Genomic DNA, 20,426 nt, shown 5'->3' with positions numbered 1-20,426 from the left:
GCCCCCGCTGGGGCCGCAGAGCGGCGGTCGGTCATTGGCTGGGGCCGAAGCGGGAGGCGGGGCAGCGCCGCGGTGGAGCGGAGCGGGGAGCGGGCGGCGGGGCCGCCGGTGCTTCCCGGCCAGGCGGGCCGGGCGCGCCGTGGTGGCGGCGGCGGCGCCGGGCGGCGGCGAACGAGCCCCTCCCGCCCGCGGGCACCAGCCGCTCGGGGAGGGCCGGCCGCGGCGTGTCGCCTCTCCCTGTCCTGCGGGGCGGCTGCCGGCCATGGCTGGGGCCGGGACCGCCGGGGGCAGGGGGTTTGCGGTGGCCCGCGATGCCGGGGCCCAGCTGCTCGGCGCGCCGCACCCGGGCCCTGGCTCGCAGGCGCCGGAAGGTGCCTGGGCAGCGCTGCCTTGTGCCCCACTCCGGCCTGGCCCCGCTGCACTGCCAGCTCCAGGGCAGGGTTTTGCGGGGGATTTCTCTCGCAGAGGTGCGAGGTTCACCTCTTCCCCCCTCTCCCTTTTCTATCCTGAAAAAACTTAGAAATAGTACATCGTAGCAGTGTAAATAAAAGTTGCTGGGCGGTGGTCACACCTGAAGCGCAGCACCAGCATGCAGCGCAGGAAGGTGGATGTCCCCACGCCGGGGGGAGCGAGCGCTGGGAGCGTGGCAGGCTGTGGTGCCATGGCTGTAGCACTGGAAGGGAAGCTCGGTGAAAACCAGAAAACCATAACCCTGGTCTTCACTGCCGTCACCCCCAGCTGCACGGTAGAGAGCAACTGGGGGGGGATGTTTGACCATCCCATCGCTTCTTTCAGTGGACTTGGTAGTGTCGGGTTTGCAGTCGGAACAGGTGATCTCAAGGGTCCGGGTGATCTCAAGGGTCCTTCCCGACTCACCCTGTGATTCCCTCCTGACCACCGGGGAGAGTTTCCCCTCTGCCTGTCATACTCCCCATCTCTCTGTCCCTTGTTTCTCCCTAATGCAGCCTGAGTCAATGTATACCATCAACAGTGGACTATGCAAATAAAAATAAGGTTGTGTAAATCTGCCTCGACATTTTGTGCAATGCCAACGCAGGCAAGTGTTAGGAAACCAAGAGGAACATTCATGCTTGCTTGTAATCAAGGAGAGCCAAGCTCAAGCTATAAAGCAAATTGTAGTATGGTCCTGGTTTGACAAAGGCTCCATCAGAATGACAGGACAGATGAAAGAGAAGAGTTATAACCCGGAAAATTCTCCCCTGATTCTCCAAAGTGTGACCTGGACTTGGACAGTAAAGGGGAAAACGCCAAATAAATCCCTAGCTTAATCTTCCATTTACGTCCTTTTGTGGAGGTGTTTTATTGCCAAGAGCCAGGAGACCAATACGAATTCAGAAACTTTAAGGCAAACTACCTATCGTGATTATTGTGGGAGCTCCAGAAAAGTCTGCAGGACTGTTGGCAATATATAATTCGGGTACAGCGCTTTCTGACAAGCCTCCATACCATCATATATTGTGGTGCTTCTGCTAGCGGGCAAGATGGCTAATGCTTTACCTTCCTGCAAAGGAGTCTTAGAGTGAAAATACAAAAGAAAAAGGGCTGCAGAGAAAACAGCAGAGAATCAGTTTTGTGGTAAGAACAGGAACCTCATAGCAGCTGCAGTGAAATGACCGAACACGTTTTGTTGGATGTAAATGCCAGTTCCATCTGAATTTAGTTCTGAGAAGTGATAAGGTGGCTGAAGTCACACACTCACTTTAGTTATCTTTCATTCTGCGTATACTTTTTACTGGAGCATTACTGTAAAATGGTTCAGTTATTCTTGCAGTATGGTTACAGTTGCTGGCTTTTTATTGAGAAGAAATGATTTCCACATTCATTATTAAAATGCTGTGTCCCTGTTCTAACTTTGAATAAGCAGCATGTAAAATAAATTGAGGAGCAGCACAAATAGATACTGCAACGTCACTGAAACTACAGCGAGCACTGAATATGGGAGTTTCTTGTGGCTTCCACCCATCCCTCCTGGCCACGTCTGCAGATATTTTTATGTCGTTTTGGGACAAGGGACGCTAGACATGTGGCATTATTTGAACTCAGGTTTTCCTTTTCGCAGTTCTTGTGGGTTATGATGCTAAATACATCTTCAGCAGTTATCATAGTGTTTTATGAGGGATGCAGTGGCAGTTAAGTTGATGTGCTGGACTCATGAGGTGTCATGGTTGCTGCAATCTGCATTTCATGAGGACTACATACTACAAATCTCTCCTTGTGGGAAGGAAAACAAATAGGACATACGTTAAATGTAATGGGTAAAAGGCAAGACTCTAATCAGTGTGTGTGTGTGTGTGTGTGTGTGTGTATATATATATATATATATAGCAAAACTCGGGGAAAACGAAGTACCTAATAAAACAGAGCTAAGATTACCAGCAGAGCAAGAATTAGAGCTACAGCACATCTCCACAAGCGAGTGAAAACACATCTATCATGTAATTCTGGGGGCTGGTGGGAATCCAAGTGAATGATAAATGTGGCTTGTCTGTTTTTTTCTTGAAGTCAGCATCTTGGGACTTCGTTGTAGCATACAGTCAGCAGGATCATGGCAATCTGGGTTGTTGTTGTTGGATTTGAAATATCACATTCAACACAGTATTCATTTTTCATTGCACTGTTACATACTTAGTGGTTAGTAAGGCATTTACCTCTGTTTTGAATCTATAAGGAATTCCAAGCACTGCATTACTGGAAGTTTATGTAAAGTCCTTGGCAAAAATGTGTAAAACCTAAGGATCTGCAGATGTCCATTATAGGGAAGCACATTTTAAAGGTAGTAAACACCCAGGATTTGCAGCGGATCGCATTGTATCACTTGATGCTTGGCAAGATGTGATAATGGGGCTTTTGAAGAAGTTCCAGAGGAGCACGCTGCAGTTTGGGATGGTAGCAATAAATGAAAAAAAAAAAAAAAAATCAGTAGATAAACTGAAGGGAACATATATTTCATTCAATTTGCAAGCATTTGTTCTGATTTCCAAATTGTCATTTTACATGCATGGAAAGAGATGTGTATATGGAGCGTAAATACATGGTTGGTATTTTAACAAGGAAAATACACTGTCCAAAGAGGTTTCAGGGTGTTTCATATCAGTACGTAACGATGCATTATTAGATTCGGGTGCCATTCACCGCCTTTGTAATCATTCAGAAATAATGCATCAACTCCTGTGCTCAGAGCTTCATAACCTCAGTTAATCCTTGCATTGTGAGACAGGTACAGTAGCAAATCGCGCTGCGGAAATGTGACTTATTGGGGCTGGATACAGCCCCAAGGCACATACAGGGTTGCGCATGCCATGCTGTATGATGTCTAAGTGTTCATTTAAGGTGCCTGTGTGTCTGTCCCCAGCAGAAGTTCTGGGTGAGGACCTTGGCCCCTGCACTGTACGACCTGCTCACCTGAGGCAAGCAAGGTGGAGCTGTGTCTGGTGCCCCCTCACACATGCTGTGGTACAGGCACTTGTTCAGCCCCACCAGGTTGATTTTAACATAAGGAACAGATAAAAATAGATACGCACAGTGGTATAGAGGATGTAATAATAGTAAAAGATTTTTCTTAGCTCTTCTAGAGATAGTGGTGCAGGCCAATGCCAATGCTTGTAGCCTAAGGCAAGCCAAAGAGAGATGCCTTAAGAAGAAGAATGGAAGGCAACAGGTAGAGGCAAGATGGAGTGGAAGAGCTAAACATTTCACCCGTGCAGCTGGGACCAACCACAGAACGAGGTCAGGCTGGTTTAGGTAACCAAAGAAAAATAAGGCTAACGTTTAGATAGAGTCTTCCTGCATCAGTACATCCATTTTGTTTATTGGTAACATGCATTTTTCTGTTGGTGATGGTGTAATACAGCCCTGGGCTCTGGTCTGTGTCAGGACAGGAGCATAGCCCCATCTCCTAGAATGTTGGCTGTGTCCTGAAGCCTGGCTGGCTGGTAAAAGGTGCCTTGGCCAGCCTGGGAGCTTTTCAGGAGGAGGAACCTCAGGAGAAGCTCCCCAGCTTTTTCTCAGTAGATATGCTTTTAGGCTGAGGCTCCTACACTTGGCCCCTGCCTGAGCTGCAACCCCATGGGCTTTGCAGCCCTGCCCATGCCTGACCCAGCCTCCGTCTCTCTCTGCACCCTCAAGACCTAGACCAGTGCTTCTTTGCTCACAGCATCTGAGATACGGGCACAATTGAGCTCTGTTGAGCTGGCCACCCATTACTGCTTCTTAGCATCCTAAACCTTATCAGAATTACAGTATCAAGATTCTTGCTATTAAGTGTGTAAAATCATTCCACTTACCCATTTCCTTCATGCAACAGCTGTATCACATCATTTTGATCTATTTGATATGCTGCATAGTTGACATTTTCAGTTAAGTTCTTTCAAACCAGCCCTCCGGAGTACCTTTTTCTCCCTGGAATTGATGGCAGGAACTCTTTTGTCTCTGAGTTATGGCTGTGGGTCAACAGTGGTTTAGTTAAGTGTATCCCAACCAATAAGTATATGAAGGACAATAGCAGAGAGCTGTAGCCATGGCAGCCTAAAAAGGAAAGCAAGGCTGGTCAGTAGGAAGATGAAATATGCTGTCTAAGGCCCACCTGACACAATTAAAATTAATATACACTTGGGAGACCTCAGGGCTTCTCCAGATCAGTGTGGAGTACCTCCGTAGCTGAGGAGCCACACTAACAATTTCTACTGGCCTTAGCAGCCCTCCTGGATCAGATTCAGAAACCCTCTTGACCTCAGATTAGGTAAACTACATTGTAGTCAATGACTTTGTCCTCCACCTTTTATTTGATCAGCGCTTGAATTAGTAAGGGCTAACGATTGGAGCCTGCTGCCCATGGTTTATTAGCACACTGTCCTTGCAGTTTTAACACATATGCCTGTACAAAGATTTTATTTAGAGCAGTTTCTAAGAGAGTGTTTTGATGGAGTAAGAAGCCCAGCATAAAACACTAATAAAGTAAAACGTGAACGATACCAGGTTTTCTTACATAGCTAAAACGCTGTAATCCAGTAAGATAATAGTTTTCTCAGGATGCAGGTTGCTGCTGTCTGCCCTTTATAGAAGGGAGTTTTTTTATATGGTTGCTGGGAAGGGAACTTTTCCAAAACCACCAGCTGGCCACGGAAGCCTCCACCTCCCCATCTGCAGTCTGCTCCTGAATTTCCCAGCTTTTGGAGACCCAGCAGTGTGCCACTGGACTTGTATGTGTCTTCTGGATGCTTGCACACACCACTTCTCTGGTCTGGCTCTCTCAGAGGAGGCAATGCATTCTTGGTGACTTGATTAGAGATGTATGTTACCGTAGATGGCACAAACCATCATTTTGGATTGAGGTTAAGCCGATTCTTCCTTTCGTGTTTCATTGTTCATCACCTTGGGCTCCTTATGTATATCCAGCTTGCAGGTACTGGGGAACCAGGGTTGAAAGATGTGCTTTTTCTTTTAGGCGACCTCCTTAATACTGGATGAAAGATTTTACCACATTTTTTCTGGCAGAGTGTCCTGTCATGACCGGCACAAATACTGTAATTGTGGCTTGCCTGAAGGATCATTATGCCTGAAACTCAAAATATTTCCTGGTTGTTCTCTCCTCTTCTCGTTATAACATTTTCCATGTCGTGTAACTTCAACCCGTTGTCCCCTGCCCAGTCACCCCACACAGCTCTCCTAGATCCTGAGTGTGCAACACCCTGTATGTTGTTACATCCAGCCAGCATACTTGTTACCAGGTCTGTGACTTTTGGCACAGGATCAGCTTTCTGATACTTGACATGATTAGGCATTTGTCTGCCCTGCGGGATCCTGAGTGCTGCTTATTGCCAGTGCATCAGTTTCTGGGCTTTTGACTGCTGCCCAGAGAAGGTCATTTGGATTCAAAGCACATGCTGTGCTCTGACTCGGTCCCCCGTGGGGACGCCGGGGTGCAGCAGCGCTACAGAACAGACCTACTGTGGGTGGCCAAGCCCAAAGCAAATAAAAAAATCAATTAATTGGTCTTTTAGCATTGTCTTCTATAGCCTGCAGAACTAAAATTACTTTTCTGACTTTCATTTTCAAACATCTGAATATAATTTAAAATCCTTGCAACAAATATGAGCCACTGATCTGCATCCCAATAGTTGAGTTTGAAAGCCATATCCTTTCATAGCAATAGTCGCTACTACTTATGAAAAGTAATTTGTCAGGAAATGTGTTATTTTATTAATGAAACACAATAATGTATTTTCATCTTTGATCCAGAACTATGACGTGACAATAATTACTCTCTAGGCAGTTTAATTGATTTGAAATGTTCCTACAGAAGACAGTTCCTATATAGTAGTCTATGTACAGATTGCAGAATGCTTTAGAAAATAGAAGGATAAAATGTGTTAAAGGCTCCTTAGCTAGCTACAGACATATAAAAGTATTTTAGGCTAAAGAATCTTTTTGGTTTGTAGCATAAGTAAAGAAAAAGCTAAATCCCCTTGCTAAAATTAAGACGACCTCTATACTGACTCAGAGCATGTGGAATCAGACTAGGTCTGTGCCCTCTTCAGACACCCAGTTAAACATTTGCTGATCTGTTACACTCATTCCCATTTAGCAAACAAACTCAAGATTGTTACTTTTCATTAAATCTGTGGGTTTGAGCTTGGACAAAATTAGGTTTCTCCTAATACTTCTTTAATTCAGCATTTCCCATCTTACACTGGCACTCTTTTGTGAGGTTTAGCAGCTTATATGGTGAGCTGAGGAGCAAAGGTCACTCAGCACAGCACTGGAAAGAGAGGCGGGAGAGGTGTACACTGAAGGTGTCTGTGCAGCCCTGGAACAGCGGGGCTGGTTTAGCCTTGTATCTACATTCAAGCCCAATGACTGAATGCTCTTTCCTTTGAACTTCCAATGCACTGGGTTATAACCTTTCTTTCCAGGCTGCATTTTGGCCTTTCACACATCCTCCCTTCTTTTAGTGCTGACCTGCCATCCTCTGCTGAGGCTACCCATGCCCAAGCTCTGCACTTGCACATCAGAGATACTGCATATAAGACACCTTGCATATAAGAAATCACTGACACTAGCAATCATCGTGTATGGTATATTTGCATCCACACATAACCTTAAAATTCCACATTTTGCAGTAACTTTATAAGCAATATTTTTCCCTGTTTTAGTGGCAATACTCATCCTTTTGCTATTTGAGACTATCTGCCAAAAATAATTACTTAAGCTTACGCCTGCTCTAGAATTTCCCAGTTTTAGCCTGATGCAGCCCGACCTGATTTCAAGGGTGTTACTTGTAGTCAGTGCAAGATCAAATGTCTGGCATTCAGAGAGACCACAGTCCTACAAATATATTTTTTCCTCCTTCCCTCTGAGATATCTGAGTTACTATATGCAGACTACATCTGGTGTCTGAGCTGTATGGGGCAAACGTGGCAGGGCAATTGTGCTGCAGAGGTTGTGGTGGAGGCAGAATTTAGCCAGGAATGGTTATCTTTATCCCTATAGGTGTGTATCCATCTGTCCACCTGTGCTTTAGCCATATGTGCATTTCATCATGTCTGCTTGTCACTATATGATCGTATTAGCACTATTTCCCATAAACTGTAGGCTGGCACTGAGTTATGTGCACAAGCCTTTTCCTGTATTTCTGCAAAAGTGCTTTTTAAGAGCTTATGAACATTTTTTTAAGCCAAAAGAACATTTTGAAGCCATTCACATGTGTGAGAAGTGCTTTTATTTTTGCCTTAAGTGAAAGCCATCAAGGTCTGTAAAAAGCTGAGCGAAAAGTTGAGCTTTGCCTTACAGCAGGCAGGACTGCCAGCTGGGGATCATGGCTCCAAGGTCCCACAGTTCATAATCCTGCAGGCTACTGTAGGCCTTTCCTTATATGTAGGTACGGCTTCCAGTCTCTGGAGTACCTCCGTGCCCTCGATCAATTGCCTAGAGGAAGGAGAAAGTGCACATATGATCCACCCGGAGCCGGCTGTGCAGCCTCTGGCTGCTGCAAGGCCTTAACAAACCCAGGCGCTGGCTCCCCACCGGCGGGCTGCACCCACTCTGCTCTTTAAAAAGCTGTTCTTCGCAACGGGGTCGCAAACACCATCAGTTCTTGATTAAGTAGCTTCTAGTTGGCGCTTTAGGAGAGGTGAAAATACCACGGCTTTATGCAACTGCATTTATTTAAAGAAATAAGCATTGTACTATGTGTCCCAGCTACAAATGGCCATTACTTTTGAGAAGAAAGAAATCAAAGAGACACGCTGTCGGAAGTGAGAGTATTAGAAATGACTCCCTGAGAAATATCTGTTTCCTTCCTTCATAGCGCCAACCTGAATCCTGAAAACAGCCCAGCATTTTGCAGTCTTTACAATTTTCAGCCCATCCCCCTCTGCACTGTGGGACCACGAGCCGTGCCTCCTGCAGGCACCAGCACGGCGATGGATGCCAGCCGTGCTCCAGAAAGCTTCATGCCGTGTCCCCTCCCACCCCATCCCACCCAGGACAGTGGTACCAAGCGGGGTGGACACTGCAGGCAGCCCTTGCCCAAGTGGGGACATCAGAGCAGAGCAGAGATGGGAAGTGCCTGGCTGTCCTTGTCATATGCTGCTCTCTGCTCCCTCGGGATTAAACTCCCACCCAGGTTTAAGAGGGCCTGGCTAGAAGATCATGGATCCTGTGCCTTCCAGATTACACAGAGCTGGTGGCAAGGCAGAACGCTAGTGGTGAACACTGCTGGTTATATGTATATGCAGCCAGCGACTGTTTTTGGTTTCTTCTTGTAGGTTAGGCAGTTATGCTTTTCACTTCCTTTAAAAATGCTGGTTTTCTCCATGACGGGGTTTACGTGGAAACTGCACCGTGAATTTCTCCCTCTATACATAAACATTTTGCTTTCTTACATCAAGCAAACTGCTCAGAGCAATAATCTTCCTTATTGTATTCCTGAAAATCTAAAAATCTTAACAGGGCCAGCACTATACATCAACCTACCGAGAACAAACTCCCAGTGTGCATTTGCTAAAATAATTCCTCCAGCTCGTGAGGGCTGAGCAGAGCGTGCAGGCTTTGCTCAACAGCCCCCTGTCCATCAGGGCCCACCTTGAGCTGATGCTGAGCTATGCAGCCACAGGTCTGCAGCCTTGGTCCTGGGGATGCCCTGGCAGCTACTTTAGCTTTGCCATAGGGTTTTCCAGCTCAAACAAGCCAGGCCAGGGCAGGGAAAGGAGGGATGGGTGTCATTAGGTACTTCAATCTGACTCATCCATCCTACCCCTGGCTAGAGGCATTTGTGCTGTAGCTGCCGTAGGGATTTTGTGGATGCTTCATCCCAGGCGGGAAGGGCATACAAGGCCAGGGTGACCTCCTGTGCAGTGCAGTGGCAGCAAGCTGGTGCATACCTACCCAAAAGCCACATATTTTTTGTCCAGGTAGGGAGCTGGCTGGAGGGTGATGTAGAACTGCGAGCCATTGCTGTGGCGGCCCTTGTTGGCCATCCCGAGGATTCCTCTTCCCTTGTGACAGATGGAGAAGCTTTCATCTAGGAAAAGAGTTTGGGGATGAAAGGCTGCAGTTGTGTCGCTCCCTTTGCAGCTGTTGACTGTACAGCACCCTTTTGCCAGCTCCCACATACTCCCCTTTCCTCCTTCCTTGCTCTCCCTTTCCCTTCTCCTTTTCCCCAAAAGGTCCCAATGAGTCTCATAGAAGCAAAGTCTGGTTTGAATTAGCATCCTTCCTAGAAAGAGCTTCCCACTACTTTCTAGTCCTTAAGCCAGTAAAGAAGCTAATGAAGAAACATCCATTAAAAAAGCGCTCTATGTATTTCTGAGTGATGGAGCCAGAGCAGCGATGCCGCTGGCTCCCCGGTGTCGGTCTGTAATGCCTCTCACTGGAGGAGGTCGGAGCACTTAGCACGGCATTTTCTTGCGGCTGCTTGGGATTATTCCCACTGCACAGGTGGAGGCAGAGCGGGTGCTCCAAGCACAGCCCCTGCCTGCAGTGGAGAGGCAAGAGATGCTCCGGCAGCACAGACCTGGCTGTGGGGGCAGGATGCGCAGCAGCTCCCAGCACTTGGCAACTCGTGCGGAACAGTGAGCGGGAGGCTGCTTTAGCCAAGTAACGTGACAGAGCTGAATAAATGGTGAGTAGATACTTAGTTAAGAAGGCCGGGGTGCCCCCAGAGCAGAAGCTTTGTTCAGGGCAAGGAGAGGAGGCAGGCAATGGGAGCGAGAGCTGCGGGGAGGTGAGGAGGAGCCTCCATGCCGGCTGAGGAAGGACTGGTGAGGGAGAAGAGAAACAGCTCTCAAGAGGGATGGCTGGGGAAGGACAGGCATTAGGTGTGCTTGGGCTTGGGGGATGATGGCAAGGACTTGATTCCTTCCTCTCCACGGAGGGGAGTCCAGCTATAAGGTGGGGAGCAGGGTCCCCACTGACCTTCACCTCCTGTGTCACCCATCTCTGACCTGATCACACTAAGCAGTCCAGAGCTCCATCGAGCTCTCAAAAAGCTTGAAAGAAACTAGAAATATTTAATTTTTATTGTTCTCTGTTTTTTTTTAAATTCTTTTTACCCTGTTTGAGTGCCCTTCTCAGAAACTGATTCATAAAAATAGTAATTAAATTTTAACTGAACAGTTACTCCCTGACTGCTGCCTTGTGGTTGGCAAAATGACTTCAGCAGACTAATTTTGGAGTCAGATGCTTTGTCCTATGACATGATGCTCCACTCTGACTGATTCTCTGTAATTACCTCAGTCCTTTCAGCTCATTACAGTAAAATGTGGTTGCGTCCCATTAATTTCAGCAGGCACTGGTTGCAGTGCCCAGACGCGTGCCAAGCGCAGAGTCTCCCAGAACATTAACAGCTGACAGAGGCATCTCTCACCCTTTTCAGATATTGAAGATATTTGTCCCCTGGCCTCAGTGTAAAATAGTTTTGCGGGAAATACTGGGAAAGCATTCTAAGCCTTAAACTAGAAAGGCGCCTGCAAGGGAACGCCTTTCTCAAGGATGAAAAGCAATTTTTAATTAAAAGGTGGGAGGGAAAGAATTAGCAATCTTCTCCTTTAATACATCAACACATGAAGTATGTGCAACATGGATAATAAAACTCTTCCAGGGACACTTTCAAGGCTGACAGATTCCAAATTAAATCCACCTTAAAATTACTTAAGGAACTTTTGACACATTGTCACCTTCCCACCTGACATGTCAACTTCTTTCCTGGGTAGCACAGGGAAAGCCTAAGCTCTGCCTGGAGGAGGATGGGGGCAGGAGCAAAACGCCAGATGCTGGGCTGTGGCATGAAGCCCCAGCTCCGGCAGCGTGCGCGGGGCTGTAGCTCTCCTGTTTGCAGAGGTGCCTACGTACGCTCAAACTCATTTTCCTCTGCGGACGATTTCTACCCCAACAGAAAGTGCAAAGGGTGTGAGATGTGCGCTAGCACAGACCCATTGGGTAGCATTGCTGGGAAAGAGGATTCACAAACTTTTAAATCTTTGATGACATCCACCTTCCAAACAATTTAGCAGCCAGTCCTGTATTTTTCTAATAACAGCTTATCTTCTTTCTGAGGTATGCGTGTCCCTAAAGCCTAGGCTTGCTGCTGTTCCAGGAGCTCCAGCATCAAAGAAGTGACTTTTGCCCCTTCCTGCCTACTCTAGGCAGCCCGTAGCTGTACTGCCTTAAATCCCACACACTGGGCTTCCACTTCCAGCGGCTTTCGTGCCCGCCAGCGCTGCAACTCAGCCGGGCAGAGCGGGCTAGTGACCCATGTCCAGCCCGGTTTTGCTCCACCTGTCCTGGGACCTGGAGGTGAGAGCAGCTCCTCCTTGCGAGCGGGCTCTCCAGCATCTTGGGAAGGAAAGTTTTCAGCTACACTTGGCGTTTCTGATCTCACTGTTGGCTGCTGCCCAGCCTGCTCAAATGTCACATCATTTGTGCCATTGGCAGTGGGAAAGCTTTTATATAAGGGAACATAAATCAATTTCAGAAGTGCTTTAACTGTCATAAAACATCTTTATGGGTAGCATTTAATCTAAACAGAAGATCCCAAATGTCTATGTCAATTATACGGGTTGTTTTTCTTAAATATTGCAAGTTATAATGTTCTTTTTTCTTTACATTTTATTACTTCATACCAGTATGGGGGAACATTTTTTGTTAAACTTAGCTCATGTTTGTCATTTCTTGACTTTCATGGTTTTATGTGAGATTCAGAAGTAACTCCCCTCACACCCGCAGAGTCATGTAGCTGCTGGCATCGATGCCTGCAGCATGCCCAGGCCTGAAGAGCTGCCTGAGGTCCAGGAAATCTAGAGTTAAAGCCATTTAACTTTACTTTAAAAGCATTTAAACAGGTGATATTGTGTGCCTGGAGATCTCTGTAGCTAATCCACTTCTGCATTTCTAAGGTCTTGCCCACAAAGGTGAGTATTTGCAGTCTGGAGTAGGCAGCAGGTGACCATCAGCCCTCATTTAGGCAAGGAGAAGGGGCTAGTGGAACTAAGCCTTGGGCCAGGGACATCAGAGGACAGGGACAAGGTTACAGATCAAAAAGTGTCCTCACTAAAGCAGTCCACTCATGCTAATACAAACAGATAATAATTCTGGCTGAAAAGCAAACCCTTTTGCTTTAGGGAGATGAAAGGGAATTCCCAGGTTATTCTGTGAGTAAGATCAGGTCAACAACTTGTCTTTGTGGAAATTTGCCCTTTGCACAGTTAAGATAGTTGAGGAAACATACCTTCAAAGGTGGGACCATAAATTGACTCTCCTCTGTCTCCCTTTCCAGTTATGATGTCTGCAGGGTAGATAAAAGTAACCGTCAGAGACCAGGTGTTATTGGGGGTTGTCAGTGAGCAGCTCAGTTGAGGTCAGAGGCGTGGGTTGCGCATCAGCCTGGGGGAACAACTGCATCCATCTTTCTGTTTTGCTACTGAAATTTTAACAGACTTTTGGGAAAAGCTCAGCTTCCATCCCAAGAGACGGTCTGTCTACAGAGAACTATTTCATGTGGTGCATTTCATCGCTGCCCCTCTGAGATGGACCAGCATCTCCTGTTGGGAGAGCTCCCGCGGTGGCAGCACCCAGCCAAGGAAGGGGCGCCCTGGAGAAGGATGTCCGTCGGAGGGATTAAGGTTAGAAGAAGGAAGGTTGAAAATGCAGCTGTGATGCTATGGTGAGTTAAGACCACTAACTTGACTAAGAAAAGAGATTTGATAAGAGAGAAATTCCTATTGAACCAGATTTATGATGAGTAAGGCACTAAAGAAACCTGATGCATCTATTTATAATTTTTTTTAAAACAAAATTCTGGCTCTTACTTTATTTAGACATTGTCTTAGACTACCAGGTTATCATTAGTTCTCTACAGTAACAAACATGTACTTTTAGGTTGGTTTTATGGACTACATAGATATCTGAGTAGTTATTCCTGAAAAGTAGGAGCTGTATCTTTGAAGTATAAACATGAAACGTATTTATACACACACATTTGGAGCAAGGCAAACACAGGTAAAGAATACAGGTAGGTAAGATGTCCGATAGACCAAAAGGGAGTAACGAAGGAAATGCCTTCTGGTACACTATACTGACTTCCCTGGGGTTATCAGTCAGGCAAGCTGCGTGCCCAACGTTCCTGGTGCCTTTCTTCTTGGTGCCACACTCCAGACACAGTGCTGGCATTCAGACAGCTCACCAGCATGTTTGCAAGGGTTCTGACACTTGATTAATGCCGCCATAAGTTAATCTCTCTATAAAACAAGTAATAGTTTCTGATGGATATTCTTCTTTTTTTTTTTTCATGTTTCGAATTAGTTTCCTAATTACTTACCAAAGAACATAATGGAAAAGAGTTTTAATATTTTCAGTTTCCTAAATTCTTTTGAAAAGGGCTTGGATAATCAAAAGAACAAATACTCCAAACTTTTCCTATGTTTATAAAGTGAGATGTCTAAAAGAGAAAATGTTTTGGTTTTTTGTTATATATATACATATATATACACACATATATAGAAAATTTAAGATACTAGATTTGTCCTGGAGTTCAGTTATGTCTCCCATGGATGAAGACTGTTATTCATGCAGATCATCACACTCCCCACCCTCTGCCTTGCACTGTAACTTGGTTTTACTCAGGACCCCTGGAAACACACCTCCTCCTTGGATCCATCCGTTTTTCACTAGGCGATGGAAAAGGGAGTTTTTGTAGGTGAGCTCTCGGCCGTCACAGCGGGACTTTGCTCCTCCAGCACACAGAGCGCGGAAATTCTCACAGGTCCTGGGACATGCATCTGAAAAGAGCTGCAAAAGCGTGAAGAGGAGAATGTGTGAAATTCATAGCTGATGTCCACTGGGCAGATTTCTGTTCCCCCCCCCTTGGGCAGGTGAAACCACCGCACTGGGCAGAATTGTTCCTTGCTTTTGCTTTTCTCCTCTGTAACGTACCTCAAAGAGCAGCCTCCCGACGGGCTGCTCCTCAATGGCTATCTCCAGGTACACAAACACATGCTGTTTAAAGCAGAAAAACAAATGCAGTGAGGGAAAGGCCAGCTCTGTGTGCTGCACTCGCTGCCTCACGCAGGCCAGGGTCCAGCTGCCTAGGGCCAATGGTCTCAGAAAACGTCCGTGAGGTTGTCAATGCAAAACAGCATTCCCACTATTTTGTTCAAATAAACAAAAAAGTAGAGGATATTGCACTCATTCTGGACAGAAATAATCCTAACATCATGTTAAAGCAAACTACTGGGCAGGGCCTGCTGCTTCCTCTTGCATTTACTGACATGCCTATTGCAGCCCATACAATACAGGCAGGATTAAATGAATCTGCAGGAATACTGGCCACCCTGCCAAAATGGACATTCCTTGCCCTTCCCAGTCAGACTGGTATTCATTTTGCTATGACGTTTTCCTCTGCTTTCAAAACCATGTCAGTTTTTGCTATGACATCTTCCTCTGCTTTCAAAACCATGTCAGTGCTGGCAGCATTGCACCTCACATCACCACAGCATTTCGGGAGGTCTTGGCCAGGAAATGAGAGGTTTGGCAGTTGGGCCTTTGGTACCCAAGAATTTTGGTACCCAAGGATTGGGCGCTTTGGGATTCTGGAACAGCACAGTTGCAGCATGGTCAGCAATGCACTTTTGTCTGTTCAGCCCTGAAGCAGTAAATACATGTCAAGCATCTGGGCTAGCATACGTCCCTTCCTGGCTGCTGGCAGGTGCGGAGGCTCTGCCATCCTCCGCATGGGATTCTCCCCATCGACCTCTCCAGTCCCAGCTCTGGCCCTACCATCCTGGGACAGAAAACCAAAAATCTGCCACTGCTGTGCTCACTCTTTGTCCTGGTTTTGGCCAGGATAGAGTTAATTTTCTTCCCAGTAGCTGGTACAATACTGTGCTTTGGATTTAGTAGGAGAATAACTTTGATATCACACTGATGTTTTAGTTGCTCAGTAGTGCTTACCCTAAGTCAAGGACTTTTCAGTTTCCCACGCTCTGCCAATGAGGAGGTGCAGAAGAAGCTGGGAGGGGACACAGCCAGGACAGTGACCCAAACTAGCCAAAGGGATATTCCATACCAATGAATGTCATACTCAGTATGTAAACTGGGGGGAGGTGGCTGGGGCCTGCCGATCGATGCTCAGGGACTGGCTGGGCATCGGTCAGCAGGTGGTGCACAACTGAATTGTGCATCACTTGTCTTTCTTGGGATTTATGTGTCTCTCTCTCTTTTATCATTATAATTATTATTATTATTACAATTATTAAACTGTTCTTATCTCAACCCATGGATTTTACCTTTTTCCAATTCTACTCCCCATCCCACCGTGTGTGTGTGTGTGTGTGTGTGTGTGAGCGAGTGGCTGCGTGGTACTTAGTTGCCAGCTGGGGTTAAACCATGACACTCACCTTCCTCCCCTTGTACTCTTCTTCTAAACCAGTGCTACTTGGCTACTTGCCTGGCTGTTTTTCAGACGTTTCCTGTAGAAGTCCTCAGCAATTGCTTGGTAAAGTGCTTCAGGCTTAAAGTCATGATAGTCCCACTCACGGTGAGACCACTTGAGCAGCTCCTTCTCATCCCCCAGCAGCTGGCCGTCAACAAAGCACATCACGGAGGAGGCATACGCCCACACCTCACCTCTCAGCTCCTACATATCAGAAGGACAACAAAGCCTCCAGGGATTAATTACACACTTAGTGAAGAAGCAACCAGTAATATCCACTGCAGCTAAGGTGGCCTGTGGTATTTTTATGCCTTTCCTACTTTTAAAATCACAAATCCCACCAACTGGAAGGGATTGGGCAGAAGCTTTTGGTGAGGCGTGCTGACACTCACACAGTTATGTGCTTTAAAGGTCTAGATCCTGCTGCTACTCACACAGTTATGTGCTTTAAAGGTCTAGATCCTGCTGCTATGGGACATTATCGTGACAGGAGTCATCTGGGTGTCACTTTGGAGGTAGCTCAGGCTGAACAGGAAAAGTGCTGGAGAGCCCCATCTTCCCTCGAGGGTTTCTAAGAATGTAAGCCAGGGTGGAAAAGCTCACTTCCAAAATCTGCAGACGACACCAAGCTGGGAGAGGACTCATGTCCAAACCAAGCTGAGGACACCAGAGTTACCTTCTTTTTCTCCTGTAAATATTCACACCATGCAAATTCTACTAAAGGCTGTATTACAGGATCTGCAAACTTGCTTGGAAACTTCAGCTTCAGAGCCTGTATTTTCAAGGTAAGGAAAAAAAATTGCTTACAAGCAGTTCAGTACTCTCCCACACCCTATACTATCGCAGCTTGTATTTCCCTCATTAACTACAACCTAAGCCACATTCTAATTGAGTTATTGCTCTGCACCCCCCACACCTCTGGTGTAATTCCTGACACTTGGAGCAGTACATGCAAATTGCTCTAAATCCCTGTTTGCAGATGTGGCAGGTGTCTTGAAGGGCTGCTTCACAAATATTATTGAATTATGCTGGTACTCTCCCCACGCTTTCCCCCTCCAGGTGAGATGGATGTAAGCAGTGAGACATTTGAAGATGTTGCTGAGCATCATCAACTGCATTTTTTGCATGCATTTTTGCATGCACAGGGAGTTGTGACCCTCTACTGTCCCAGGAGATTGAGCCCAGGGCCTTGGGGCAAGTGAATGGCTTGGTGAAGGCTGCAAGGTGAACAGTTTCCAGTCCCCACTGCTTGTACTGTCTGCCTCTGGAGCACACAGCTCTTTAAGTACAGGACATTCCTGTTTAGCCTCATCTTCACGTGGGCCGTGGCATACGAGTGCCACAAAGTTTGTGGCTTCAAGCCAGCCCAGCCGGACTTCAAAAAAATAAAGCAAGAAGCAACTTTCTATTCAGCTCATGGTCCCTGTGCCTATTGTTGGGACATTGGCTGTAACAAACAACAACAAAAAAAAAAAGGTAAAAAGCCAAGAGGCACACACACCCTGCAGCTATTGGCTTGGCTTATCCTTAGGGCTGCTGATGGCAGAGTTTTGTCAGCTGTAAATAATGCTGGGGAACGAGCCTGGCAGAAAAACTCTGACAGGCAGGGAGGGCATACAGGTCAGTGCTGGGCACCCCGCGGCGGGGTGGCACCTGCCACACAGCCAGCCTTCCCATGGAAAAGTCTGCCGAGCCCCGTCAGGTTTGCAGCGTTTTGCCTTCTCATTTGCACCGATAGAGCTGCATTAAGGGACTTGTCATAAGCTGCCGAGCAAGTCGGACAGAGCTGCGATGTGCATCTCACCCAGCATCGCGCAGCTGTGAAATTTCTTGGAGCTGCAGCAACAAGGAGGCAAGGATGCTGCAGCAGAGACCCTCATGCCAAGCAGCACCAAGCCGCGAGCCCGTAAAGCCTTGGTGCCTGTGCCTGGCAGCACCAAAGAGCAGAACCCCCAAAGTCAGAATATTTTCTTCCTAAGAACCACCCCCTGGGTGCAGGCATTCCCCTGCTGATGTACTTCCAGCCCGCACCACTCCGCACTGCTCCCACCCGGTGCTGGGGTGATGCCCGGGGGTTACCTCTGCTGCGCACTTGGCCACGTGGAAAGTCGGGTCTCGGAGCAGCCCCACCACCGTCACCTGCCGCGGGCCCATGGCACCCTGGCCACCACCAGCCCGAGTCTGTCAACAGAGCCTGGCTCCACGGCAACGCCAGACACCGCCCCCCCCCCCTCCCCCCCACATTTCTAAGCGCTTCCCAAGCCCAACAGTTTCAATGTGTCGGGAATGCGGGAAACGCTCCGATTTCTGCTTTCTCCCGGAGGAAGGAAAACGAGGCCGCACAAAAACGCGGCAGAGGATTGGAGCCGGCTCTTCCCAGAGCCCGTGCCGGACGCCGGCAGCACAAGACCATTTACAAGAAAGGATGAGAGGATGAGGATCCCGTTGCTGGCGGCGGCTGACAGCAGGTGCCCAGCAAAAAGCGGCAATCGGCAAACAGGAGAGCAGAGCTTCCCCGTTACCTCCCAGCCCGTACGCAAGGATTTCCCGGTATCTCTGTGTTTAATTCCCCTCGGCGGCTGCTATGCACATGAATCTCTTTGCTCTTCAGACAAATGTAAAAATCCGGCACCCACAAAATCCCGTGGCGATGAGATTTACAGCTTAATTACACCCCGTGCAAAGTGCGCGCATCCTTTTGACGCAGCAACTCCTACCCACAGCCGCGCCTGCTGGGCGCTGCTGGGGCCCTTCCCGCCGGCAGCGCAGCACAGCACAGCACCAGCACAGCACAGCACCAGCACAGCACCAGCACCAGCACCAGCACAGCACAGCACCAGCACACGGACACAGCAGTTCCAGAGGGGTCGAGGCTCCCACAGCAAAGCTTCGTGCCGCTGCCCCAGCTCGGCTCCCTTTTGCCTAACGCAGCACGAGCAAAAGCAGTTTTGTGGGACAGCTGTAGGTTCAGCGCGGGATTCTGTCAGTGTGGCTAGGTCTGGTCCCCCTTCACCCTGAGCAAGGTGAATTTTAGAGGACACTGGTGTTAAAAATGACAAAACTGAATTGTGTGTCACGTCAAAAAATTGTGTAACTTTTCATGACATCAGGGAGCAATGGAACAATTGGCGCATCCCCAGGAAAAAATACATCTTTGACATGTCAAAATCCTATTGCACGTGAGACAGTTGTGATTTTCATGTGGAAAATACATTCTGCAGAACACACCCATGTTAAATACAATGCAAATTATATTAATTTATCGTATTAATAAGAATGTGCACTTTTTTCCAATTGTATATCCACACGGCTTTATAGAGTGGTAAATTTGTACATGACCACAGCGCTGGAACCAAAATGCCCCTTAGCTAGATGTTTCTGAACTACCCACGCCTGTAAAAAATTCAGACTAAGGAAGAAATCTGGGGTTCCAGAAGGGCTCCCCCATGTAGCCCTGAAGTTTCTCCAGTCTGTGTATGGCTCAGTGATATTTTCTTACAGCAATTCACTAGGGCAACAGCTCTGCAACTGTTTGGCTGGGATTTGTAGCAACGTTCAATTCGAAAAGCTCCATCCTCACACAATCAAAGATGGTGAAGATGATCAGTTTCTGAAGGTTTAGCTACCACAGCCGCTCCCTTACCTGAAAGACCTGTGCACCAGATGTTATAATTTTATGTTACGATGGTGTTTTGCTGAAAAAAATGTATAGAACCGAGGGAGATGAAACAGTTTGGACAAGGGGACATGTTAAGATCCTACAGTAGACAAGGAGTTTTTAATTGACACACAGGTACTGGGTGGCAGCAGACAAGCCGAGGCGTGATGGCAGCTAACAGCAGCTAACAGCAGCAAGCAGCATGTGCAGCTACAGCTGCGTTTTGTAGGCTGTGACTGAGCGAGGCAAAGGAAAGCCCTCTCCTTCCTCCTCCCAAAGCCTCTGCAGGCTGTGACAAGCAGGATCTAATTTTAGTAGCCAGACCATATGGCTTCTGCCTATAGCAAAAAAAAATAAATCTATAGCAGCCTTACGTAAAGTCGAGAAGCAGCATACCCAGAGTCAAATATAAGGTCAGCAATGCCGCAGAAAATACTCTTTGCTACCTATTTTTCTCTACATCCATATTTTTAGTTTGATACAGATTAATACAACTGGAGTTTATCTGGCCTTTTTAAATGTCTCAGTCCTCCTTTTTGTACTATAAAAACAAGTATTAACATCAATCTACTGCATATTATTTTTTAAAAAAACAGATTGATACCTGCATTTCATAAATGTGCTTAAACTTACAAATGCTGTTCCTGAAATTTATATCTGCACATATGTACAATTGGCTCCTGTTATTCCTTTTTCTTTTTTAAAAATAAAATATAGCTTTTTTTTTTTTTTTTTTTTTTTTACTGATAATTTCTAGGCATGGAAAGTCTTACTGTCAGTACGGCCAAGAAAGGGAATTAATCATAAACATGCTGCTAATGG

General features: G+C 46.9%; 1 protein-coding gene across 2 annotated transcripts; it reads right to left on the bottom strand.

The window, feature by feature from the left end:
* Positions 1-7,727: 7,727 nt before the first annotated feature.
* Positions 7,728-18,733, bottom strand: PPIL6 (peptidylprolyl isomerase like 6). Of its 2 annotated transcripts, XM_027814646.2 has the most exons (8): positions 18,026-18,733; positions 16,623-16,718; positions 15,962-16,150; positions 14,449-14,511; positions 14,157-14,304; positions 12,746-12,802; positions 9,406-9,541; positions 7,728-7,944 (listed from the first exon to the last, which is right to left on the bottom strand). In XM_027814646.2, exons 1-8 carry the CDS (start codon positions 18,098-18,100, stop codon positions 7,833-7,835), a joined length of 876 nt encoding a protein of 291 aa, XP_027670447.2. In that variant the 5' UTR covers positions 18,101-18,733; the 3' UTR covers positions 7,728-7,832. The 2 variants fall into 2 exon arrangements, with proteins under 2 accessions (XP_027670447.2, XP_055570070.1); XM_055714095.1 differs by lacking the exon at positions 16,623-16,718.
* Positions 18,734-20,426: the final 1,693 nt, after the last annotated feature.

This window comes from Falco cherrug, chromosome 6 (genome assembly GCF_023634085.1).
Source record: "Falco cherrug isolate bFalChe1 chromosome 6, bFalChe1.pri, whole genome shotgun sequence".
In the NCBI taxonomy this organism is placed as follows: domain Eukaryota; kingdom Metazoa; phylum Chordata; class Aves; order Falconiformes; family Falconidae; genus Falco; species Falco cherrug.
This window is presented reverse-complemented; position numbering and strand designations above follow the sequence as displayed.